The 27,734-nt window shown below is 39.2% G+C and overlaps 1 protein-coding gene across 1 annotated transcript; it reads right to left on the reverse strand.

Annotated features, from left to right (window-relative positions):
- Positions 1-2,154: 2,154 nt before the first annotated feature.
- OSTC (oligosaccharyltransferase complex non-catalytic subunit) lies at positions 2,155-8,867 on the reverse strand. The gene is made up of 5 exons (XM_075200709.1): positions 8,760-8,867; positions 8,509-8,666; positions 7,491-7,584; positions 6,465-6,662; positions 2,155-2,403 (listed from the first exon to the last, which is right to left on the reverse strand). Exons 2-5 carry the CDS (start codon positions 8,645-8,647, stop codon positions 2,385-2,387), a joined length of 450 nt encoding a protein of 149 aa, XP_075056810.1. The 5' UTR covers positions 8,648-8,666; positions 8,760-8,867; the 3' UTR covers positions 2,155-2,384.
- Between the last annotated feature and the right edge of the window lie 18,867 nt (positions 8,868-27,734).

A 27,734-nucleotide genomic window follows, 5' to 3' on the forward strand; every position in this document is an offset into this window, starting at 1 on the left:
GGCTAACGCTAGCTAGTCTCCACCAGCTAGGAGGATTTAATAAATAGAAAAAAATCCTAATCTGGGATAGAGGACTTTTCACCTATTGATAGTTCTTGAAGTTAATGTGTTGGAAGCAGGAAAAATGAGCAAGCATAAGGATCTGAATGACTTTGACAAGGGCCAAATCATGATTGTGACTGGGTCAGAGCATCTTCAAAACAGCAGGTCTTGTGGGGTGTTTCCGGCAAGCAGTGGTTAGTACCTACCAAAAGTGGTCCAAGAACGGACAACCAGTGAACCGGCGACAGGGTCATTTGCACCCAAGGCTCATTGATGCGTGTAGGAAGTGAAGGCTAGCCCATCTGGTCCAGTCCCACAGAAGAGCTACCGTAGCACAAATTGCTGAAAAAAAAATTGATGCTGGCTATAATAGAAAGGTATCAGTACACACCGTGCATCACTGCTTGCTGTGTATGGGGCTGCATAGCCGCAGACCGGTCAGAGTGCCCATGCTGTCCACTGCTGAAAGTGCCTACATTGGGAATGTGAGCGCCAGATCTGGACCATGGAACAATGGGAGGTGGCCTGGTCTGATGAATCACGTTTTCTTTTACATTATGTCTATTGCTGGGTGCATGTGAATAGTTTACCTGGGGAAGACATGACACCAGAATGCACTGTAGGAAGAAGACAAGCCGGCAGAGGCAATGTTTTGCTAAGAAACCTTCTGTCCTGGCATTCATGTGGATTTTACTTTGATACATACCACCTACCTACACATTGTATGAAACAAAGTGCACCCCTTCAAGGCAACAGTAGTCTCTTTCAGCAGCATAATGCGCCCTACTACACTGCAAAAATTGTTCAAGAATGGTTTGAGGAACATAACAAAGATTTCTAGGTGTTGACTTGGCCTCCAAATTCCCCAGATCTCTATCTGATCGAGCATCTGTGTTATGTGCTGGAGAAACAAGTCGGAGCCATGGAGGCCCCACCTCGCAACTTACAGGACTTAAAAGATCTGCTGCTAACAGCCTGTCGGATTGGTAAGTTGTTTATTTATCTTCTCTTCCTGGCCCCCGGGATGCGGAGGGCACAGAGTGAGTTAGCTGTAAATTATTCTTTGACAGGAATAATTGGAAAAAAATATATCAAAATAATCTTTTCCCTTGGATTTATGTGTATTATTTTTGCATACAACTAAATAAGTATTTCTGTCCTGACCTAAATACTTGTTACGTTTTTTTTGACCCAACTACTTATAAAACGGGACTGCTCGGTAATTATTTTGGAGGGGTGCCTTGAAAAAATAATGGAGACTAAGGGTGTCGCAAACTGCAAAAGTTTGGGAACCACTGCTCTACAGAATGAATGGGCACAAATTCCCACAGACGCACCCCAACATCTTGTGGAAAGCCTTCCAAGAAGAGTGGAAGCTGTTATTACTGCAAAAGGAGGATCAACTCCATATTAAAGTATATGTATTTGAATAAAATGTCATTACAGTCCCTGTTGGTGTAATGGTCAAGCATCCAAATACATTTGTACATATAGGGCCTGAGTCATTAAGGCAGACAAAGGAGAAAATGTTCTCTGGGATAAACCATGTTACAATACAAGGGGTGCAAATTAGTTTATTATTTTGCACATAAGATAAATACTGGCTGTTTTTTCATCTAGCACACAAATATTTGCTAGCTATATTATTACACTGAAATTTAAAGTTGATCTAAGACATGCCCTACCCCAACTATAAATCTGCCCCACATTTTAAATTTACCTCCCCCTCCAATGCAACATGGTTTTGCCCAGGTGCAAATGTTACTCCTTTTTATGCTTTGCTCTCCTTAAAGACTCAGGCACATAGTGTGTTTTTTTTAAAAAAAATGCTATAAAACAAAAAAAGAAAAAAAACCAGTTAATATCAAGTGAATTTGAATTCTCAATTGATATAAAATGATACATAACCACTGTCAGTGTTCAAGTTATCAGAATCTCTATACTATTAGTTTACAGTATACATCAACACAGAACAAATTAAAAGGCATGTGTTGTCTGTAAAAATGTTTAATCTAAAATACTCAAATCTCTAATTTGCACATGACAAATCCTAAAAAAAGTCAAAAGATTTCCTTTTCATATTTTACTAAATTAGAAGAGAATCATACAACATTAACCAAAAGAAAGTTTATTCTGAACCAAGTAAGGAGCAGTAAAAAAACAAAAACAAAATCCTTTACAAAAATAATGTATTATTGGCCAACAATGTCCTTGAAGAAATTCCTTCTTTTCCTTGGTCTCTCGCACAAAATTTCGACATCTTTTTACAGTGAGGACATTATATTCTTTTCATTATTACTGCTCGAGAACTGCAAATGTTAAGTACTGGCAATATGGGACATTCAGCCCATAAGATATCCGCTGTAAGGAAGAAAGAACAACAAAGATCATATAAACAGGGCTGCATTTTATGGGTGGGTGACATTACCCTGAACAGTCATACTAGTCACATCCATCGTAAATACAATATTTTGCATTAATAGTTAATTTGATAAAGTAAAAACCAAAAACACACAAAAAAAACACCAAAAACAAACACAAGGGTACCAACACAACTCACCTCTACACTACACTGTACCCAAACAACCAGACCTGTTGTCATTTCAAATAACACTTGTCCATGGAGTACCAAGAGGGAAGAGGATACACATTTATAACAGCTGTTATAAGCGAGTGGGACTAACATAAAAGAGCTGTGTGGGACCCTAGGAGTCTTCAATGACCCAGTGGATCATGTGTAACTAAAACACTGAATTCAATGTTAACAATGTAAGCCACATACTGGGTTTTAAATTTCTGGTTCTACCATTCAGTGACAATACATTGCAGATTTTAAATAAATAAATAAATGTCTACTTTATCAGGATCAGCAACAAAAAAAATGACAACAATGTAGTCACTGACTAGCCAAAAAAAAAGAAAAAGGAAAAAGCGGGGACCGCAAAAGGGAATTTCTCCTTGAAACCTAAAATGCACATTCTAGCCAGAATGTTGTGCTGCTTGATTTGTTGGTTTAATTTAGCAGCCAGAGTTACCTTTGTACCTACAATATTGTCTGCCTTAGTCCTTTAGGCATTATTAGTGCAATTGGGAATACGTTCCAGTTATTTATTGCTATTCCTATGAATTCATCATGACAATGTAAGGGTATGCACACCACAATTTTGACCTGCTATTTACATAGCACCAGCATATTCAGTGCTGCCATGTGTGTACAGTAATGATTTACATAGGAAAATACAGAAATAAATATTTACAATATAGTGTAAAAAGCCACACATTCTTTAGGTTTTAGAAGAAATTATTCAATTGGAGATCAAATCAATCGGTTCATTCACAATTCACATTTTCATAAAAGTTACTTTAAAAGGATTTTGTCTACACATGGTCAAATTACACCACACTCAAAAATATGTATTGTACAGATCTACTGAAGAATCATGTACATTAATGCAATTTTAGCACCAGCTGCAATATGTTCATAGACTCAGAACGCTATCCAATCCAATTTTATATTTTCAATCAAAATGGACCACAAGGCTTCCAGATTGTACGATTAGACTGCAATGTCTGAGTAGCTTTCCAAGCCACAAGAATTTTGTGACTCATTTTGCGTGGGGTGGTTGACACAGGTCACATAAGCAATGACTTCACATATCCTTATCAATAATGGGCAGAAGGAGTAATATTCTCTATATAGCACAGTGTACAATGAATGTGCTATATAAAATATAAAATAACTTACTAAATATTATAAGGATATATACCAGGTTATGTTAGTATTCCACACCAAGCTTTGTCTGCATAATGTCAGTTTTTCCTTCACATGTTACACAGATGATTACTACAAAACACCCTAACACAGATTATTTTCTATGCATGTATGTTCTGGATGTGGACTTCTCAACTTATGCTAATTTAATATTGTCATTATAAACTCATACACAATACTTGCAGTAGTGGCAAAGGTACGTGCATTCTGATCAGAGTCCTATGACTATAAATAATTGAGGACACATGGCAAAGTAACATCTGATAGTCAACTTATACTAGATCAGAGATGACCCGATGCCAGTGCACTTCTCTATGACCCTGAATATCCAGGCCCCAGATTGTATTTTCAGTTGATCTTGTTCCAAGGCTGTATAGCTTTTACTGTGAGCAACAGCTTCTAAGCTTCTCTGGAATGCACATTACTTGTGTAGACGTTTACTACTACCTTTCACAAAATCAAAGTCTATTGGATTGGGCAAAAGCTGCAAATTACAAACGCTCTCTTCATTGCAATGTGCCAACAGTTCAACCTATTTACAAAGTGTGTCTTAAAAATGTCAGCCTGACATGTACTAAAAATGTATTCCTGAACCAGTAACTTGTACTGATCAACGGTCAGTTTTTTTTTATTCAGCGGGTATTAAAAACTCCATAGCACCTTGCTTTTGTAATATAAAAAGGTAGCGGGTCACTTCACAAATGTAAAAAAAAGACAACCAGTGCTGGGTTGCCAATCCTGCTTGATCTTCCCGATAATTACCAGAGTATATGCTATTCTCAGGATGTTTCATTCTTCCACTAACAACTGCACATTGCACCTACACTTGTTCTGTATGACAGAATGTCAATATCGCTCCTCAGGACCCCATTTATTTATATATAGGCCACATGGCTCCAGGTCAAGGACAGCAGGGAGGCACTAGGCTCATACGGCACATCACCAATTTTATGTTTCTTAATTTCGTATTATTTATTTACATATAACAAGTATTTAAAGTGTGACATATGGACAAATTATTTGTATTTATTTTATTCACATTGAATGCAGTTGGGCTTTGGACCAGGAACATGGTGTGTCCTTATGTTAAGTATAATCAGTTCTCTAATCTTCTAAGATGATCCTAAGGAACAGTATATATTCTTAATTGCATTGTGGAAATTGCCACAAAACTACATGCCAGGTTCTCTGCCTTATGTCTCATATCCACTGTTGTAAAAAATACACACATTTACTAGAGCATTTAACACTAATATAACACAAGTAAACGTGTTTGAGAATGGCTCCTATTGTGTACAATGTCAGTATACCCACTCACTTTTTGTGTCTGTTGTATTGGGTATTTAAAATGGTTCTTGCTCCATTCAAAATATACACACCCTCAGTTCTCCTTGTATAATGTGGTCCCTGAGCTGTTTAATTTTTTATAAAAGGTAAGCTGTGGCCCTCCGATTAATGTGGAACTACAAGTTCCATTATGCCCAAAATGCTAGGATTTCTACTTTTACAGGTTACACCATTCTGATGTAGACAAGACTACTAAGGCAAATTAGAGAAAGAAAATTATTGTGAGCAAGTATGCAAACTATACCTCTCCATTCTCAGCCTAATAAGCTCTCCAACACCTCTGTATCTGTTTTTGTTTTGGAGGAAGAGCCATTTAACAGAGGTGTTACGTTCCTGTGATACAATCTTCGAGATCTGCTGTTTCTCACTGTATTTCTAAATTAAGTGCCGAATAGAGCGGAGATGACAGAGGGCAACTCATTCTGCTATTCTGGCAAGTATGGATTGTGGGCACAGCAAAAAAGGTAGGGGAATTCTACGTACCAGCGAAACATACAAGATGTCATGGCCAAATGTAGAATAAATAATATTTTGTGGAATAGTTCTGAAAATTCTGCTTGTCTCTAATATAAGGTAATGGAATTATTCTGTTTTACAGCAGCCTGATGCTGAGAGCATGGTATAGACAACTAAAGAGCACATGAAGGTGGATAGCTAACCAAATGTAAGCAGCCAGCACATATGAAAATGTATGCACAAAATATTTATTACTAAACCCAGATTTTTATGAAAACAGACATAAATATACAGTAAAGCAGCTACTAAATCTGTGTTAAATAGAAGTTATGCTTTTTCTTTATCTTGATTAGAATGTGCCTTTATGTACTTTATGGTCATAAAGGGACATCTATATTTTCTGTTATTTATGTTCAATTATGTGTTTGTATTGTTCTTGTCTTCATACTAATCTCACCATTTTTTCATCAGTAGATTGATTTATTGATCAACAGATCAATTAAAATAAAAATAAACTTTCTATAGAATCAATAAAAACTAAATTAATGGAATCACCCCACCCCCGAAGCATTGCCTAGCTAACTAATCTAACACACATAAAATAAGTATTGATACTTAAAGTATGTGTCCATCTATTGTTAAGTAGGGGCAATGTAAAAGCCTGAATCTACGGACCAGGCAATCTGTTCATCAACAAATCGATGTATGTGCAGATGAGAGGAGTCACACATTAACATGTACGCCATCCCTTTGTCCCCATTTGGTTATGAAGGGTGATAGCGGGCTTTATTACATGCTACACGACATTACTTATTGTTTCTTCAGCGGATAATGGAGAACAACTTACGGCAACTTCATCCTCATGAAGACTCTGGCCATGAAGAAGCTGAGCAGGACACAGACAAATCCAATGAAAAGCAGCAGGAATCTATTCAGCTTGGGAATATTTGGTGCATTAGATCGATCCAGGATTATGAATCCTAAACCTCCCATTGTAAAGAGAAAGCTTGAAGCCAAGCCTTCCATGATATACTGACCATTTACTCTGTAGAGAGAGGAAAACACAAGTCACACATATAGGATGATGAACATTTGCAACAAGCTGTCTGTGTAAGCATTGTTGGAACCACTAAGTTATGGGGTATGTGTTATTAACCTATGTATATACCGATACACAAACACCACAGGGGAGGTAGCCACATCGGGGTCAGGACCAAAAGTCACATCACTAGTTTCTACTAAACTAATGCGTTCTCATGAAAATATCCTCACATACAAAATGGTTGCTTCCATTGTCCTATCTGCAATATATGTTCTATGTTTTGTTTTCCATGATTCCTGACAACATCTAAATGATTTTAGCTTTCATTCATTTAGGCTTGGAATATTTCTTGTATACCTTTAGGTGCATATTCGATTGTTGGCGTTACAGCCAAAATTAACGCGCCCCGCGCACTATTACCGTCGTTACGGTAATAGTGCGCGTAATTACCGTTATTACGGTACTTTTGTCGCTGGATTTCAGCTTGCGGCTCAGGGAGCTGCGAGCTGAAATCCGGGTAGTATTACCGTAATAACGGTAATAGTTTTTCCGCTGCGGAAACCGCCAACAATTGAATATGCCCCTTAGGATAAGAACAGAGTTGTACAGGAGTTGGTGTGCCACAAGACTAACAAGACAGAAAGGTTCACTGATTCTCTCAAATTAGAAGCCTGTTTAGAAATAGTCTTATTTATAATCACTGCCAGAGTCTAGGAATCAAATATTCATACAAATCAGTTAAAGACTAAGCTAAAAGTTTTACTACTTCATGAGGTAAACATTACTTTCACTCAATTTGTAGAAAATGTGTGCATGCTCTTGCCACCTCACCTGTAGGCCAGAAAAGCTACCGGTCTCTGATGTCCATGCTCATCGGTCATTGAGCCGACACTGGGAGGTTCCACAATGACATCATAGATAATCCCTAGATACAGTTACAGATATTGAGGCCAAGTGGATAGTAAGATCTTACATAAATGACAGCAAACCATAATGGTGGTTGTGAGATGGCTCAACGCTTTACATATATAATAATAGGTTATATATTGGGTGTATTTTTCTTTTGAAATGGTTTTACTTAAAATGTTACAGTCTTTTCCCTTCACACCTCTGATTCTCAATGATCTAAACTTTGTTTAGTTTGAGGACATGTAAATAGTTGTAGGAGCAGCTTGTTCCATTGGGATCTGGGGGTAAATGTATGAATCTCCGGATTCTTCATCTCCGGCGTGTTCAGCCTCTTCAGCGCTTAAATTTAAAGCGGCGCTGCATTGTAAAGGGAAGTTTCCCTTTACAATCCAGCGCCGCTTTAAATTTAAGCGCTGAAGAGGCTGAACACGCCGGAGATGAAGAATCCGAAGATGCATACATTTACCCCTTTACCCCCTGGGGGTAAATGTATCAAGCTGAGAGTTTTGCCGGCGGGTTTGAAAAGTGGAGATGTTGCCTATAGCAACCAATCAGATTCTAGCTATAATTTTGTAGAATGCACTAAATAAATGATAGCTAGAATCTGATTGGCTTTTCAAACCCGGAAAACTCTCAGCTTACTACATTTACCCCCTGGTGTTTTCAGGTCACATGACTTGTTTGCCAGGAACAGAGTTACATGACAAACATTGCAAACCTTTGTATGCAGCTATATATTTTGCAAAATGTAGGCAGACATTAATATGTGTATAAATTATGTATATATGTTAATGTAGTACAAGTAATGCATGGAGCTTTACTTGCAAAACATCTTCTCTGTAAGACCCTGGTGAGTGACATCTTAATTCATGGATTATACAACCAACATTACCAAGCTAGAGACAGTATACATTGCAGTGGTTCGGTGCATTACACTCACCTCCAGTGATGAGAAAGTAAGAGACCACCACCATCGCATACACCGTCATGGCAGACGGCATATGCAGCCATGAAGGCTTCTTCAGCTTGAGGTTGGGGCATTCCAGCACTGTGAACGGTATTCGGTATAGACTCTCCATCCTGCAGCCTCACAGCCCCCTGCAGAACACACACGTTAGTAATGGGACTGAGGCACTGTGAGAGCCCCGGCTAGGACACCAGCCCCGGACCCACCGCGCACAGTGTACTTACCGCCTGCAGCAGCCAAGGGAAGGGATGCAGCTAGCACTGATCAGACCGGACCTGCATAGGCCTGACGTGGCGGTGCAGCCGGAGAGGGGAGGGCGTACAGAGAGGAAGGAGTCAGGGCAGCCTGGGGAAGGGCGGAAGTAATCTGACACACAATCCAGAACATGACTGGAAATGATAAAGACAATACGTGTACCTATAAAATCATAGACTTTTGATGTTACAATAGTTCTTTCTTAACCCGTGTGACAGAAGCCACCATCACATTCATACATTTAGGAAGCAAACATCTGCAACACCGCTGATAGGAATACTGACAACAGTCAGCTTTACTAAATAAGAGCTTGTCCACACCTAGCAGTTATACATGACCTGGTGTGTTACAAACCAGATGGGGGGCGCATCTTGCAAAATAGAACAAATAGCTGTCAATGGTGAAACTCACGGCAACAACGTATGTTTCACCTGTATTACAAATAAAATATGATATACTGTTTAAAATACAAACTTTTTGACTATGTGTCAAAACCACATGAAAAAAAGACAAAAGTTTTCATAAGCTTTCCAACTTTTCCCCATGGCAGTGTGAATGAGCGCTTTCTGCCTTTAAAATGTCTCTAATACATATCACCCAACATTAGTCTCTGGCAGCGGGACTGGGGGAGAGGTGGCCACTGAACAATGGGGACGTGACCGTGGCACAATAGGGTGTGCTCGTATCCCTGGGGTATGCATAGCACTTTTGAAGTGCTGGGCTAACCTGTACTGCCCTCCAAACACTATTTCTGGCACCCATTCACCCTGCTCTGCTGTGCAGAGCAGCAATACACAGAATACCTGACAACTTTCCCACCAATTGGGACAAATTTTTACCGATTGGGATGGCGGGACAGAGCCCTCAAATCAGGACTGTCCCACCTAAATCGGGACATTTGTGAGCAGGGTTGCCAACTCTGAAATGAAAAACAAGCCCAAACCAATCCTAAAAAGCCCAACTTACAGGGGACCGTCCTTTTCTATAACACTAATTTCTACACTGAATCTCCATTTAGAAAACCTTTATAAACACAAGAGGACACATTTATACACTGATATGGCAAATGAAAACGCAAATGCTGTAATTTAGGACACTGGTATGTCTATACCACACAGCCCAATGATATAACAGTATAAAATAGGGCACTGAAAGCAGTCTTCTGACATGAGCAGCTTACTGAATGGGAGGGGAGGGTGTTAAGTACAGCGATCGTGTCTGTCACCAAACTCAATACTTATTTCAGTAGGTTGCTGTAGACCCGTCTTCCTGTGATTTATTCCACGTCCTCCTCTGACTCCGCCCACCCACAAAAATGCCACTTTATTGGAGGAATTCTCTGCACAACCCGCCCACCCAAAAAAAAAAACTGAATGCACCAATCACAACATGGTAACAGAGAAAAAAAAAACCCCAAAAACGATTATACATCCTGAGGACTTGGAGAACATGTGCAGACCCAAAAACAAGATACCCGAGTCAGCCCAAAAATACCCGCAAAAAAAAGAAGCCCAATTCCGCTTGTTATAAGCGGAATTGGCAACTATGGTTTTGAGGTATGCTAATCGGCTGCTGAGACCCCAAGGCTAGTATATGCCAATCAGCCCTTGTCTTTCACCATTTACTCAGAGAATGACCTAATTTATTTATCAAAACTGAAAGTGAACATTACGAATGTAAATATTCTGGTGAATAAAACATTGATATACAACAATCAGAATCAGAAATCATCAAGCTGTAACTACCACTGCAGCTGCCCATTTAACTACTATGGGTCCTAATGGTAAAGGGAGTCTGCGGGGGCCTTATACAACCAGCTTATGAACCCCCTGGCATAGCTTAAAAGATCTCTCAGGCTGGTAAGCACAAGACTGGTGCCTTTTTAATATAGGGATGGCAGAAAACTACATGTCCCCCTATAGAGGTGACCAGTGATGAGTGTCTTCATTAACCCCCTGAGTGAATGTTGACCCAGGTTATGAATAATGGTGAACCCAAGGGTGGCAACTTTGGCAATCCTGTGGTTTATCTGTAAAAGACAAACTATCACCATTATACCTAAATAGTATATCAAAATCTCTCCACATAAATCTTTCTTAAACATTTTACCCACCTACTGAAACCTTTCTTTATCAGATTTAGTCCAAGGAGACTCAGAACCCCTCCCCAAAAAAAAAAAAAAACACACACAAAAAAAAACAACCCAAAACATTAAAACAACACCCCCTATCTCATGTACTCCTCATTTGTATTGTTGGACTAGCCAAAAATTGGAGGCATAGGAAATTATAATTATCATTATTAATAACATTCATTTATTTAGTGTCAGCATACTCCTCAATGCTTTACAATTGGCAACAAACACAGTAATAAACAAAACTGTATGTTAACAAATAAGCAAATATGTAAGGGGTCCTTCTCACAACCTTCCAATCTATATAGAAATAGTAGTTTGATACATGATATTAAATGCCACATATTGCATATTGGTCCACCAATGGAAAAATGTGCTTTGTGGGGCTATATGATACAGTCACAGAACAATGTTTGTTTGTGTGTATATAAAAATTAAAATTAGTAAAATAAGGTCTGTGTAAACTGTGTTGAGGGGTCATAATTTGTCAGATTATTAGGTTATATATTTTTCTCCTGGATCTCTCGGCTGCATTTGACACCATTGACCACTCTCTTCTCATACAAACGCTGCAATCCCTAGGACTGCAAGACACTTCTATCCTGGTTCTCATCCTACCTTTCTAATCGCTCGTTCACTGTTAATTTCTCTGGGGCCACCTCTGCTCCGCTTCCATTATCAGTTGGAGTACCGCAAGACTCAGTGCTAGGTCCTCTGCTGTTCTCTATCTATACAGCTTCTCTTGGAAATCTAATAAGTTCCTTTGGATTTCAGTATCATCTCTATGCGGATGATACACAAATTTATCCTCTCCTGATCTCTCGACATCTGTGTTGTCCCGTGTAACTGACAGTCTTTCTGCCATTTCGTCTTGGATGTCCTCTCGCCAACTCAAACTTAATCTTTTCTAAAACAGAGTTAATAATATTCCCACCCACCAACAAGAGCATACCAGACATTTCTATCTCTGTTGATAACATGACCATAAATCCCACCCCACAAGCTTGCTGCCTAGGTGTAATCCTTGACTCACAACTATCCTTTGTTCCCCACATTGACTTTATATCTAAATCATGTTACATACATCTAAAAAACCATTTCCAGAATACATACATATCTCACACAAGACACTGCAAAAACTTTAATTCATGCACTCATTCATCTCCTGCATCGACTATTGTGATTCCCTTCTTACTGGTTTTTCCAAAATCAGACTTGAACCCCTACAATCTATTTTGCATGCAGTGACTAGATTGATTGTCCTTGCAAATCGTTTTTCGTCTGCTGAGTCACTTTGTCAGTCTCTACATTGGTTGCCTGTTTTTCAAAGAATCCAATATAAAATTATTCTACTAACATACAAGGCCATCAATAAAATTGCACCAACATACATCTCCTAACTTGTCTCAAACTATCTCCCACCTAGACACCTCCGTTCTGCACAAGATATGCGTCTCTCTTCCACTGTCATTATTTCCTCCAATTTTTGGTTACAGGACTTTTTTCGCCCTAGCACCCACTTCATGGAATTCACTCCCTCGCACCACAAGACTCTAGTCTTCAAACATTCAAGCATTCTCTGAAAACCACCTCTTCAGACAAGCTTATAATATTCCTCTACCACCCTCTTAATCTCCCTAGGTAACCCTATTACCACCCTCTACACAGCTAACAAAAGACAGCAACCCTCTGACCAACATAGTTGTGTGACTGAGCTTACAGCCCACAATACTTTGTAACCTTTGCATTCTAGCTGGACAAATATTGAATATGATGTAGCACTTACCCTGGTGTATCAAACCATTGTCCCATAGATTGTAAGCTTGCGAGCAGGCCCTCTTACCTCTCTGTATGTATGTATGTATTATCCAGTATTGTTTTATTACTGTTTGTTCCCAATTGTAAAGCGCTACGGAATCTGCTGGAGCTATGTAAATAAATGTTGATGATGATGATATAGGCAACCAGTGTAGCAGGGGCGGGCTGGCACAGTTCAGCCCGGGAGGCGCACAGGCGGCCGCATCACATGACCGGCGATGCGGCCGCGTCGCGTGTCATATGATGCGGCCGCCTGTGCGCTGAGGCGCCGCATCGCTTGCTTTGTCATGCGGCCGCAAGTAATAAGAAAGAAAAACAACGATCCACGGGGGAGCTGCCGGCCCGAACAGGGGACAGACTGAGCGGCCCGGGGGACCTACCCCCCGGGCCAGCCCGCCACTGCAGTGTAGTGACTGAGAGAGCCAAGCAGCAGTAGAAGAATGTTTGGTAAAGAAACTTAATTAGCTGCTGCATTCTAAATTAATTGAATGGTGAAAATCTGGTTAGAGGAAGACCAGTAGGAAGGGAATTGCAATGGTCAATGTAGTAGATTATGAGTGCATGAATTAGTGTTTGCTTGTCCTGCATATGCATAATAAATGCATGTAATAGGTTTTGGAGACAGATTGGAAGTGACAGCTTTAGTGCAGTCACTGTAAAGAGTTGGAAATGGAAAACTGACTGAAGACTGACCAATAAGTTGTGTGAGGAAAGGAAGCATGTGATGCGTCTGTCGGCAAGCCTCTCAAGACGCTTGGAGGGGCGAGATGCAATTTTTCACTGAGAGATAATTCGTGTCAGAATAAGTTTTTTTTTAGATTGAGTGTAATAACTTCATGCTTGAATAATAATGGAACAATATCAATATAAAGGGAGAGATGACACATGTTAATTAAGACTGGTGTGAGCACAGGAGACAGTGGACGACTGATGTTTCAGGGGGATGGGTTTGAGTGGATAGGTAGAGTGGATAGAGAAAAAGAGGGTATCATTTTATATTGGATCTTGCCAGTTTTGTCCTTCAATTTATTAAAGAGACATTTGGGGTAAGAAGCCTGAGAAGAGATGAGAGACTGGAAATATATTTGTTTGCAATTGTCCAGAGCATTTTAGTTGGAGGCAAATAGTAGTCTATGTAAGGAAACCATCTGTCATGGTCCGGAGACTGGATAGGAGCCCAGTGGCAGGGAGGAAGGCAAGTTTGCCTTTACAAGCCAGCGCCGCTTTAAATTTTAGATTTCCGGCGAGTTGAAAAAACCAGACCATAATACATTTACCCCTAAGGGCTAGATTTACTAAGCTGCGGGTTTGAAAAAGTGGGGATGTTGCCTATAGCAACCAATCAGATTCTAGCTGTCATTTTGTAGAAGGTACTAAATAAATGAAAGCTAGAATCTGATTGGTTGCTATAGGCAACATCCCCACTTTTTCAAACCCGCAGCTTAGTAAATCTAGCCCTAAGTGTTTAATGGACTGGTTTTTGCCAAAGTACTAGGTTTATGGCATAACACTTACGGTCTTTTGGGCTTTTCATTTTCTGTTTTCTTCAATTCAGAGTATTCATTCTATTATTTATATTTTTGGGCAATTTTTTTGTCCCATTCTAGAGTTTAGTGCAACACATAAGGCCTCTCTTTTGACTACCAATCCCTTCAACATTACAAATGTTTATATCATCTTTTCTTCAAATGATATTTAATCCAACATTATATCAGGCAAAGTCAATGCAGAAGAAAATTGCAAAAATTGCCCTAGTCACTTTGGTGGAAAATACCTCTGGTCAAGAAGGGGTTAATATACAGTTTTATAGAGTGATGACTAATTTATACCTCTCTATGCAATAATATCTTATGGGAATTTATAAGTGCTACAATAACAACATTAAAAAAAAAAGTTTGGATCTAATTGTATTTTCAGCAGGAGTTTCTTTGGTGGCTAATTGTAGCACGTTTTCCCTAGTGGCATCTTTATTTGAGTATTATTCTGTTATTACATAAATATAAGTGAAATTATAAAAGTGTATGCTATTAAACTTTTTTCAGATGTTTTTGTAAACTAAAACAGTATAGGTATTTCTAAATTGCTGATTACAGTGTTGTATATCATTTTTCACATCATGTCACAAGTCTGAATATAAGCATTCAATAACAGCAAATAAATTGTAAAAATAATTGTATTAGAATTGTAAAAGTAATTGTATTAGAATCAATATCTTTATTGTCCATTATTCTGCTGAATGCTTGAGTATTTAGGTGGAACTCTCAAAAACAACTAAAGATGCAGTAAATCACTGCAGCAAAAATACTAGAATAAAAAAAGAACAAGTTTTGAGTGTTCTTAAGAGTATCTGCTACTTAAACAAAACTCTTGGTGACATCATGAATGCAGAAATTTCTGCCTACAACAGTCGGGGCCGGACCCGTTAGGCAATTTAAGGAGGGCAGTCCGCCTTCAGTCCCCTTTCTTTTTAAATATCCTGTTGAGGCCATCACTCGTTCTGAGTTCTACACCCATTGTCAGCTCCAGTAATTATTTTCTGTCCCCCAACCTCAAGTAATTACTAATTTTATCTAAGTTCAGTTTCAATCAGTTATCACTTGTAAATCTTGAAGGTCAGCTAATCAGGCACTAATAATTGATGTCAGGACATTAGTGCCTGGTTTAAAGAACAGATACATTTGAGTACCTGTTGTTGAAATTAAATAATTGGATGAAGGTGGTAATCAATAATTTCTGTATACTACAATCAGTTGCAATGCGATTAATACGCAACGTAATTACACAGGTCTGCAAAAAAAAAATTTTTGGACAGCTGTTTTGGTTTAGTTGACTGATTCTTACGTTTTTTTGGTGCGCTGAAGCCAAAAATGACAACCGTTTTGTCCTGGGACGTCAGGTTTTCGAACAAACGGGTGGTCATCGTTTAAAAAAATCTCTTAACGCAAATATTTTATTTACATGAAAAATATTAACTCATTTGCACAGATGACGACAAAATTAACACCACACTCAAGTAGATTGCTTGTAAAATCGTCTTTTTTTAAACTCTAAACTTCTTTTTGAGCTTTTCCTCTTGTATGTGGCTTCTGGGAGATCCCTGTACAACATCCAGCAGTAGTCAGCCATCATCGTAACACTCCATTTCCCTTGATACCTTCTTTCCATTTCTTTTATATCTTGATGGAAATGTTCTCCCTGCTCTTCACTCACTGCTCCCAAATTTTCAGGAAAGTAGTCAAGGTGTGAGTTGAGAAAATGGACTTTTAAGCTCATGGAGCAACCAAGCTTGTGGAACGCTTTCAACATTGTTTCCACCATTTCTTTGTAATTTGGGTCCTGTTGGTTTCCCAAAAAGTTTTTTATGACCACAGTAAAGGCAACCCACGCTTCTTTTGGAGTTGGAGTCATTGAACTGATGAAGTCTTTGTCGGATATGAGTTTTCTAATATCCGGGCAAACAAAAACCCCCTCGTTCAGTTTTGCCTCCGTTAAACCTGGAAACTTGGATCCCAAGTACTTGAAGCATTCGCTATCTTTGGGAAGTGCCTTAACAAATTGCTTCATTAATCCTAATTTTATATGAAGTGGTGGTAATAAAACCTTCTCAGGGGGTACCAATATATCTCTGAGAACATTCTTTTTACCAACAACTAGACTTCTTGGTGGCCAATTTTTTTGCATCCAGTGATTTTGTCGGTCTCCACTGTCCCATAAACATAGAAAACAAGGGTATTTGGTGTACCCAGCCTGTTGTCCCAGCAGCATACACAATACTTTTAAATCCCCACATACCAACCAGTTTTGGTTTTGATAACCCACTTTCTTGAGTACCAACTCCAAGTTCTCATAAGTCTCCTTCAAGTACACCGAATGAGCAACAGGAATGGACGCATAATGGGCACCATTGTGAAGTAAAACTGCTTTTAAGCTTCTTTTGGAAGAGTCAATGAAAAGCCTCCATTCAGAAGAATCATACTGAATGTGGAACTGAGCCATCAACCCCTCTAAATCAGAGCAAAACACCAAACAGCCCTCATGAAAAAAGTAAGACAGAAAGTCTTTTTCCCGATGTCTGTACCATGCAAAAGATGTACCTTCCATCAACAAATTTTTGCTTTTAAGTCTAGAACCAAGTAATTCAGCAGATTGCTTAGGTAGATCTAGGTCTCTCACCAAATCATTGAGTTCCTCTTGCGAGAAAAGTTTTGGTTCGTCAACTTTAACATCTGAAGAACTTGATCCATCTTCAGGCTGAGGTACAGTTCCATTCTCGTCAGGCAAATTGACTTCATCCAGGTCTGTAGGAGGGTCGGACACAGGGACGTCTTGACCATGGGGAATGGGACGAATGGCAGAAGGAATATTGGGATACGTGATGGTGCACTTACACTTTGAATTGTACCCCTTCACATCACAGGAACAAAAATAACAATCATCACTATGATTCTTCTGCTCGCGCCACATCATAGGAATTCCAAATCGAAAAACTTTTATCTTGCCTTTTGACCAAATACGAAGATCTTCGACGCACTGCTTACATACTTTATGAGGAGCCCAAACTTTATCTTGGTCACCAAGTTTTAATTTAAAATAAACGAAAGAAACTTTCTTAACAAAATCCGTAATATTCAACTGCTGCTTTTTCACCGTGAACTCTCCACATATGAAACAGGCGAATTTACACACTTTCTTGGAGGCATTGCACTAATTTTGAACCACACAGACAATAGCAGGATGACGACTGAAATGAAATACAAGATTGTGGAGGAATCAGAGAACAAGTTAATGCATGAAAGAACATGTCTGGACAGGCCCTAGCAAGCACAATCAACAATGCAGTGATCACCTTCAGGACCAATAAACATGTATTTTCATGTTTTTGGAAGCACTGGCAGTGAAAATAAATTTGTTTTTCCATGTTCAGTTTTTTTTCCCCAAGTATGATGAATTTGAAATCTATCGATTTCCAGCTACCTGTTAGACAAAGGCACATTTCGATTGTGAAAAAACCTGACGTCCCAGGAAAAAACGGTGGTCATTTTCGAATTCAGCGCACCAAAAAACATAAGAATCAGATAAAATTATGAAAACAGCTTTTTGGTTGCAGACCTGTGTTATTATTATTCTAGCAACAACCCTATTGGGGCAGGGAATGATGTGAGTGAGCGCTGGCGAATTAGTGGCGCTATATAAATAAACGATGATGATGATTTAAATATGTTTAACATATTTTCTATCTTTTAATATAAACTATAAAGTGCTAAAGAGGCTAATTAATGTTTACAACATTTAAATTACATATTTCATATTTATCATTCGGTTCGCAATTGCATGAGAACGTTTCCAGTATTAATTATGTAGTGTTCACACCTTACGAACGTTAGTTATAAATAATATCGCTTTTCATATACCAAATTTGCTGTTTGGTATATGAAAAGATATATTATTTATAACTAGCGTTCACAATGTGCAAACGCTACATAAATAATCAATAGTGGTCCAGAGATGTCATAAAAGAACCGGTTTAAACAGATCTAGAGGCGGAAGCCTGAGGAAGTACACCTGGCCATTTCAAGGAACAACGGTCACAGGAATCAATGAATGGAACGTCGAGTTCTTGGGAGGACATGACCCTTCTTTCCTTTATTGGTACAAATGGTAATGACAAGTAATTGGAATAGACATCCCTAGCGTGTCCCTTCATCACACATTTTCCCCTCCCCCCTCTGCATCACAATGCCCCCAACGCAGCACACCGCCCCTCTCCCCTGTACATCGTACTTTCCTTACCTGAGACTTGTCTTTGGGCTGCTGCTCCTCACTGACATTGTCGGGACGTGATGATGATATCACACCCAACAGTCAATGAGGGGTGGAGGAGTGGACAAAGCGGAGAGGAGAGACGGGAGAGGGGAGGGGGGAATGGAGAAGGGAAAAACAGGAAACAGGAGAGAGAAAATGGAGGGACAATGCATCCCATCGGCATATCCAAGTAGATATATATATAAAAACTAGGCAATTGGCAAAAATCATCCAGAACTTCACCAGCACTTTTAATGCTTTCAGTTTAATTGTGGTGCTTATGTAATGCGATCCGCAGATCTTGGCATTTTGCCTCCTCATACCTGAGCAGCTATCCCAGCAATCATAGTTAATTGTTGTTTATTTGAAGACAGATCTGTTGCCAATATGTAGTACAGTTAATGGTGTATGCACTGTTCCTTGAAACAGATGTAAAACAGCTTTTAATGTATATCGTGAACATAGAGAACTTACAGTTATAAGGGTTAACCCATCACACAATTGTATGAAATAAGGCCTAAATAATAACTGCAGTGTAAATATGGTATAACAAATGAATCCATTGATAAATTTTATCTACTAAAGTAGATAATGTGAAGCCAGAAAGTCTTTGTGTTTTCGGTTGCCACCTGTAGCAACTTCAAAGGCTCCTGCTGTGAGTTATATCCTGGCCTACGATTGAGTTTTGACACCTGAATAGACTTTTAGGAACCACTCAGCATAGTGTCTGGCTCAAGGGGACCATGTGCTGACTTGGCTATAGTTTGTATAGACAAAAATAATTCAGTTTTCAAATATGCCACTTAAAAACAATAAAAATAGTGATCAAACACATATTCTTCAATAGCGTGTTGAAGGGCAGCTCATATGTCAAATTAATAATTCTGCCTGACAGAGAAGTTGAGGAAATGCCCTGTACCTAGGCCTGTTTGGTATCAATAGATGGGTAAATTCATAGGGGATCTATTAATAATAAAATTGGGTCTGTTTGACAGTCCACAGAAAAGTTAGGTCACATAGTAGAATTGGGTATTAAATCAGGGAACATGCAAATGGTGATAGTAAAAAGTGTCACAGACCACAACCCCCCCTTGAGGTGGGGAAGGATGTAAAGGTGTCTTTAAAAAGCTGTAGCCAGTTACAAAAAATTGTCAGTTTCTTGGGTATCAATCTAATTGAAGGACTGTCCATCTTTTTTGCCTACCCCCAGGCATACAGATTATTGTGCTTTTATTCCATTTATTTATATAACGGTTTCATTTTTTATTTATGTCAAATCTTTATCGAACTGTTTTTTATTATCTGTAAGCATTATACCTTTTTGTATGTTAAATCTAACAATTTAATAGTTCTGTCCTTATTGCTCTAAAGGAATCCATTGCCCGTTTAGAAGAGAGAGATTGCTTGGCTGGGGTTAACTATTTAGAAACAAGAGTGTGAAGGGTTAACTGTTTAGCTACCAGAGCAGAGTCTGTGCAATAGGATAATTGAGTCATAAGTTTGCTACGGGCTTTATACGTAGCTGGTGGCAGTTTGTGGAGAGGTGTGGAAGCATGTGTGTGTGTTGGGAAAGAGATCAGTAAATCTGTAGCCTTAAAGAAATAAATGAGTGTGAGATTTGGGGTGGAATCTTGTGTGTTCCGTTACAGTAAGCTTCCAAGTCACGAGTGCACAGAGGGCTGTTTGTAACAGATAAAGGGGTTCAGGAGCAGTTTCCTGACAAAATAGAGATGACATATTGTATGGCTGTTGCAATATATGATAAGATATCAAATTGGGGAGTAGCCAGAGGGGCCTATCTCTGACAATGTAACTCACTTGCAGTGCTATATTGTTGGATCAAACAGCCAACTTGAAACTTACAATGTAACATGTAAAAAGGTCTTCACCGAATGCATACTTTAAAACTGTCCAGATTCTAATACAATATCAGCACACAAATGCGCAAAACTGCACAAAGGAACCTAGTGAAAACTAAAACAGCTGTCTATTTTTTAGGAAAGTATGTGCATCATACTCAGGGGCATATTTAAGATGTATCGCAAAATATGAAAGTTAGTTTTCAATCCTCCTCACATTGCTAAGAATTGAACTAAATTTCATATTTATTTAAAAACCTTTACACGAACAGCAGTTCCGAAAAACTGCTGATCCTGTGAAGTGCAAAACTCACCTTTCACTTGGCTCTTCTCTTCCCATGCGATGCCGACTGCAATGACGTATCCTCTTTACAATCCCTGTGCGCATGCGCCCACCGAAAACCTCAGGCATGTGCACAGAGATCCTGGACTGCAAGAAGGTGAGTCATGTGACAGGGAGGGATCACATGATTCCTCCACACATGCACTGAGCAGCTCTGCTCTTCAGACCAGAGCTGTCTTTAGTGAAAGATTTCAATTATGTTAATGTATGTCAGCTGGCGTACATTAATATTAATGAAAACTTAATTTCGTCCATTGGTAAATAGCGTTACTGAACACTCCCCATACACTGTTATGGGGAGTGCTCAGTAAAACAAAGAGCGATGCAAAGCAGCTGCTTCGATACTGTGATAATAAATCTGAATTTTGCGGTTAATCCCGGAAAACAGAGGTTTTCTGAGATTTAAGTGGGAATTTATGTTTGATAAATAGGCCCCTTAAGGCCTATGTATACACATCTACATTTCCTAAAAAAAACAAAAACATCCCTTGCTTCCTCAAGAAGAGTTAGTTACACAATGCAATGATCACATGGATGACTTCCCCGGCTTCAAATCATTGCTCTGATTTCGGGTGAGAAAACAACAGAACGAATGTTCAGAAGTCAAAAGGTGCAGTGTGTAACCATGGCAACTCACATGCTACTTAAGGGAGTGCTTGCGCTCCACCGTGGAACACACATGCTACAGAGCAGATTAGATGCCTTCTAGTATGTCACTTTAATGTGTCCGTGCCTTGTTATATGAGTAATGCATGTGCCGCAGTGATCAGAGAAGCAGTCTTTGTGGGTGCGATAGTAGTGTCTCTACCGATATGTTGTTATAGAGCTGGTTGCGTCCAGTGTGTTATTGCCAGGATTAAAAGTTGTTTTTTTTATGCTGTGTCTGATGTGCATACATACCCTGGACACGTAACTCCCAGGGCGCAGCCAGAGTCACAGAGAGGTATGGCTCACACCCATGTGTGACCTAGTATAAGTACTGCAGGTGGGAGTAGCAGTATAAGGTAGGAGCAGACATCATGGTGTCCTCTGGTTCCAAGTACTTGCTGATCATCATGTCTCTGGCACTATGTGCGTGCTTTCTCTTGCCCAAAATGTTTGGAGGAGGCAGCGTAAGGGACACTAGCAAGCGAGACACTCGAAGGATGCCTCCTCCAATGCATGGCCGATCACACAGAGGTATCCAATGGTTTGTTGATAAAGTGCAATATGACATGGTCTGACTAACTCAATACTTGCATACCTTTCAATCGGGATTTTTAAGGAACATTCCGATTCATGTGTCACAAAATAGAGACTTCTCCATTGTTTAATATACCCAGCAAGTATGGAGGGTTCCTTTATACTTTGAGCAGTTATTTAAAGTAAACAAAAGGTTTGTTTGTAAATGCAAAAGCTCACTGGCTTATCTTTGGCAAAACACAGTGGTTTATTTCAGCTCATATTGTGTGTGTGTGTATGTAAAAAATTTTGTGGCAAAGGGAGTAGTTTGCCACAGGCTTCTAAATGAGGAGTTATTTATATAGCTGCCAATCTGCAGACGAAGGCTGCAAACAGAGTTACACATTTGTACATTAATGCACTTAAGTTAAAGAGATACAGGTGGAGGACCTGTGTGACAAAATTGTAACAATTTAACTTACATATGTTGAAGTGTTTTAAAATAAACTCTTTCCACAGTTAGCAGCAGACTAACAAGGTTTGTCTGTAATGAAGAGTAATTACAAATCATCAAGCCGGGAGTGTCACCTGTCCATCAAGCTAGGGCTGTGGGAGGAGTGTAAAGTATTTAAACCTCTCTTTCTTTTATGTGTGTGACCAACACCAGAGAGTGGCTGGTGTCTAATATATAAATATATACATATATATATATATATATATATATATATACACACGGCGCATTGTTAATCCCTCCTTAAGTACCATCCTCTCTCCACCAACCTTCCATAGGAATTTCTTACCTTTCCAACAATACCTAATAATTTATTTCAACGTTTCTGAAGATTTAAAACGCATACTTTGCTGCCACAGCCTCCCCCCATTGTTTTCATGCAGTGACATGCAAATGTACTAGCAAAAATAAACTCAACATTAGGTAGGGTCAGATTTGTTTTTTTTACCAATTGTGCAGATACGTGGTTCCCAAATCACTCAGACACGGTATTAAGAGGAAAAATAGAAAAATGATTTATTCTGCAGAACAGGATTAAATACAGCACAGCTCCCTTAACGATAGCAGCTCCAACAAGTGATATCAGTTCAAATAAATCCAGTGGGATATGTTCCACAGAGAATCTCTGGCAGAGCATCACCTCTTAGCCAAAATCAATCACACACATGTCCAGCTCCCAGGGTAGCCTCTTTTATCCCCTCCTAATCCAACCTTGGGAACTGCCTGCCCAGGGGAGTTGCAAAAGGTCTTGATTGGTGGGCTTCTCACACTACCCAGCTCCACCCCCTACCTCCCCAGGTGTCCTCTGCTGGGTCCAGCTCCTGGCTGACTGTGGAGCTCACTAGTGGACAATAGGGAGCAAATAGAAGGAACAATGGTACCTTATTCATTCAACTCCTGATGGTTAGGGTGGAATTTAAACCCTGAAGTGCTTTTCCATGGAGATGTCACATTTCTATACAATAACCTTTATATTGAGACAGTGTTCTGATTACAAACCAAATCTAAGCCACACCCCATAACAATGGACATTTGAGACGAGTGGTAATACCTTAGCTAACACAAGCAAAATGACTTCTGCTGTCCTGTTATTTTCAAATAATATGGCAATATTCTTTCTATTTCTAATGCATACAATATTGCAATTAATAGCAAGGGCAAAATGTACCAAATAACTTGAACTAATAATACACAGATGCTCTGGTTTATACACAGAGCGGGCCAAGCATTAAAATGTACATTAAACAGTGAGAAATGGGGGATGAATAAAAAGTTCTCAGTCCAGTAGCACCCATTCCCTCACACCAATACTTACACAACTCTATAGTCAAGTAGAAAGGACTGCACTACCTAGTATGATTGTGAACCTCTTACTATGTCACTGGTTGTTGGATAACAGCAAATTGTGTTAACTGCTCTGCTAATCATCTTAGAGTTGGATGAAGTCTTTCCTATCAAATCTGTGGGTTTTTTTCATATCAGGACTTAATTACCTAGTTCTCACAAAGCCCTACAAGCGGATATTCACTATATGGAAAAAAGTATTTGGACGCTTGAACATTACACCAACAGGGACTGTAATGACATTGTATTCAAATACATATACTTTAATAAGGAGTTGGTCCCCCTTTTGCAGTGATAACAGCTTCCACTCTTCTTGGAAGGCTTTCCACAAGATGTTGGGAGTGTTTCTGTGGGAATTTGTGCCCATTCATTCTGTAGAGCATTTATGAGGTCAGGCACTGATGTTGGACGAGAAGGCCAGACTCTCACTCTCCGTTCCAGTTCATCCCAAATGTGTTTAATGGAGTTGATGTCACATGTTCTGTGCGGTCCAGTCAAGTTCTTCCACACCGAACTCAAACCATGTCATTGTAGTCCTTGCTTTGTGCAGTCGTGCCGGAAGAGAAAATGGCCTTCCCCAAACTGTAACCACAGAGTTGTGTCGAATCTAAATCAGATTGTTCACCTGTAAGTGTCAGTTTATCAGTTATGAGCTCATCAGCTGGAGAGAATTAAATACACTGTATGGTTTGCGTGTACAATTAGCTCTGCTTTATTAGTTACAAGTCCATATCTATATAGCACAAAAGCACGTATTACAGAGAACTACGCCCCAAAAGGTTTTAACCACTCATGCTCCCTTTAAACAGATTTTTCTACATTCTCACACAGGAATACTCCCCAGGGGGTAGTTATTTTATGTCCATCTGCTATATCCAAGGTTATAGGCATAGTTCTTTGTAAGTAATGAATAACTCCTACAAACTAAAACAGTATCTAAGCTGTCTTTAATCTAAGAGAACAAAATGGCTATAAGGCAACAAGATGGCGTCAGCTTAGCAAAATCATATTTCTCAGTTGGAAGCATAACGTTGCCCAAAATGACTTGGTATGCCTAAACATTAAGACTGCCCTTCCCTGGAGATAAGGAGTCTAGCCCGAACCCTTAAAAAAACCCAGCCCCATACCATTATCCCTCCTCCACCAAACTTCACGTTTGGTATAACATTCTCCCGGCACCCTCCAAAACTAGACTCCCTCACTTGACTGCTCCACAGTCCAGTGTCTATGTGCTTTACACCACTCCATCCAATGCTTGGTACTGGTCTTGGTGATGTGAGGCTTCCATGCAATTGCTCAGCTATGGAAACCCAAACACTTCCACTTTCTAATAATATCACTTACATTTGACCGTGGAATATCCAGCAGGAATGAAATTTCATGAACCGTCTTATTGCAAAGGTAGCATCCTATCACTATACTACGCTTAAAGTCACTGAGCTTTTCAGAACGACCCCTTTTTATCACAAAGGTTTGCAAATGGAAACTGCATGGCTAGGTGCTTGATTTTATACACCTGGCAATGGTTCTGACTGAAACACATCAATTCAATAATAGGTTTGGCCAAATTCTTTTGCCCATATAGTGTATCTAATCTCATGCGACCACCATTAATACATTTTACTTGTTCATTAATTTTTTTCAACCAAAAATAATCCATGTGTGAAAGTACACTACTATTTCTTCCTCATCAATAAGTAATTTGAGCCAATCACTGCAAGTCCATTTCATTATTTGACCATCAGCAGAATCTTTAGCAGTTCAGTCAGGAGCATCTAGGTTTGTGTTAATACAAAGTGTTGTTGCTCAGTCTGAAAACGGTTCTAAAGACATTTCCAAGCATGTGATGCCCATCATTCTACAGTGAGGAAGATTTACAAAAGGGAGAAATAAATACTCACTGTGGTTTAAGTGGGCCAGTATACCATATCAGCACTTAGCCCCACTGCTCATCACAGATCAGGCACAGCAGCAGTATCATGCAATCTTCCAGCTCTGTGTATTATTCATACAGGCACAAGTCTGCTGACAATATCTATTTGATGCAGAGTTAGTGTTCATTCAAAGAAACAGCGCTGACATGTGCATCAATGAGGATATTTTCCAATATACTATAGTGGAAGATATCAGCAGAGATACACCTATTAAGGGTGTTTCTTAAGAGTGAATACAACTGCACCACATATTGTCAGCAGATCTGTACTTGTTACAAATGTATCATCTTTCATTCACACAACTTTATTAATTGTTCCACATCAGCAGCTGCCAGCACTTATGTAATCATATCCTGAACTTCTAGATACAAAAGTAACTATGGAACAGCTGTAGCAGTGTCTGTTCTGTCAGAATCATGGAGTTCACATGCATAATACCTGTTGCTGAACTGGTATGTAGGTTGCACAAGGTGTATGGCAGGTCTGTGTGCCATTTATTCAAGCGAAATGATGGATTTTAAATGCATTTCCCATAATGGCTTCCTACTGCAGAGTGATCTCCATACAATCTTGCTGCTGGTATCACAGGAACACTTTCTGCATGTGACTACATATTGTGATGGTGGTACACTGTTGCTAGCTAATGGAATCCACTAGCAAAGGTATCTGCAAATGGGAAGTTTGAACTCCAGATACTGCAGTGCTTGGTACTGTCATTGAACATTAAAAGGGACTCATAGGATTGTTTATATTTCTTTTTACATTACAAAGAGGCTTGTTTTTCAGCAGTTTAGCATTTGTCATTAATGCAAATTCCATCAACCTGTATTTCATTTTTTTGGACCTGTTAACACAATTACATGTATAGATTATTTAATTTCTATAGGCAAGACATTATGTCTGAATGCAGATAGTGTTAACACTTATCTATTCCCCATTTTGTTCCTTTGGATAGCCAACAGAATGGCCAGTGTGCTCTCAGGACAGCTTGTGCTCTCTGCTTTGTAATTCAGCTTCTTTTGTGCATGTGTTAAAATAAAATGTCTCATCACAACTGAGTGCTCTCCGAAACACTTCAATTATTGTCACGTGAACGGGAAAGTGTGAGATTCTTATTATAAACATAAGGGCAGTATATACCTTGAGATTGACCTAAGAAAAAAATTCCGCAAGTAATTACCGTATTAACGCTAAGATTTTTCGAGCGCTCGTTTGTTAGCGTTAACGCTAACAATTGAATACGTCCCTAAGAGTCAAAAGATACCAACTGATGTAGATATGAAACACAAACATGGGTATTCTCATAATGACAACCCATACTATATATGTAATTGAGATTAGACTAAAGCATGTGGGGGTCTTAGGGAGCCCCTGGCTATTCACTTAATATTTCAATACTGTGACTTCTAAACTACCATAATGAGAGTGTGAAACAGATATCCATCTCTCTGTACATATATGTGTATATATTACTAGGCATCAGAATTGATTCCTATAACACCACCTCTCCAATTCATACTGTAACATTCCTTAAGGCACAATGCCGCACTGATCCCACACAATTGGGCTACTTCAATTCTGCACAATGTCCTTATAGAACTTCGCAGAATGTTTAGTACCCAAAACATTACGGATTTTTCATTGCACCTCAGAGGTGCCAGCATATTAGTGATGTTTCAAGTATAACCTGGAAGTGTATGCCATGGGACCTTGAGATGATTTGAATCCCCTCTCCCCAATGTGCTCTAACATACTTCAGTGTGAACATGGTAAGTGCTCCAGTATAGGAATCATGTATGTGATCAAACTGCATACACAAGTCCTGACTCAAGAAAATATCAGGGTTTGCTTAATATATTTAGGATCCCATTTACATCTAATTTGGGTTAAATCCACAAAACCCTCTTTCAGTCTTTAGATTTTCCATTCTTTACAAATAGGTGTGAATATATCTCAAAGTACACAGTACTGAATAACATGCATTATTTGTTTAAACAGGTTTTTTTTTTGGTTGGCAAAAAAATTACTGGCCAGAGAA

Source organism: Mixophyes fleayi, chromosome 1 (genome assembly GCF_038048845.1).
Source record: "Mixophyes fleayi isolate aMixFle1 chromosome 1, aMixFle1.hap1, whole genome shotgun sequence".
Taxonomy (NCBI): Eukaryota; Metazoa; Chordata; class Amphibia; order Anura; family Limnodynastidae; genus Mixophyes; species Mixophyes fleayi.

Coding starts and splice junctions, on each gene's coding strand:
- OSTC (XM_075200709.1), bottom strand. CDS start 8,647: ATGGAGAGTCTATACCGAATACCGTTCACAGTGCTGGAATGCCCCAAC. Junction 7,585..8,508: donor TTACTTTCTCATCACTGGAG/GTGAGTGTAATG, acceptor AACTGTATCTAG/GGATTATCTATGATGTCATT. Junction 6,663..7,490: donor GTAGCTTTTCTGGCCTACAG/GTGAGGTGGCAA, acceptor CTCTCTCTACAG/AGTAAATGGTCAGTATATCA.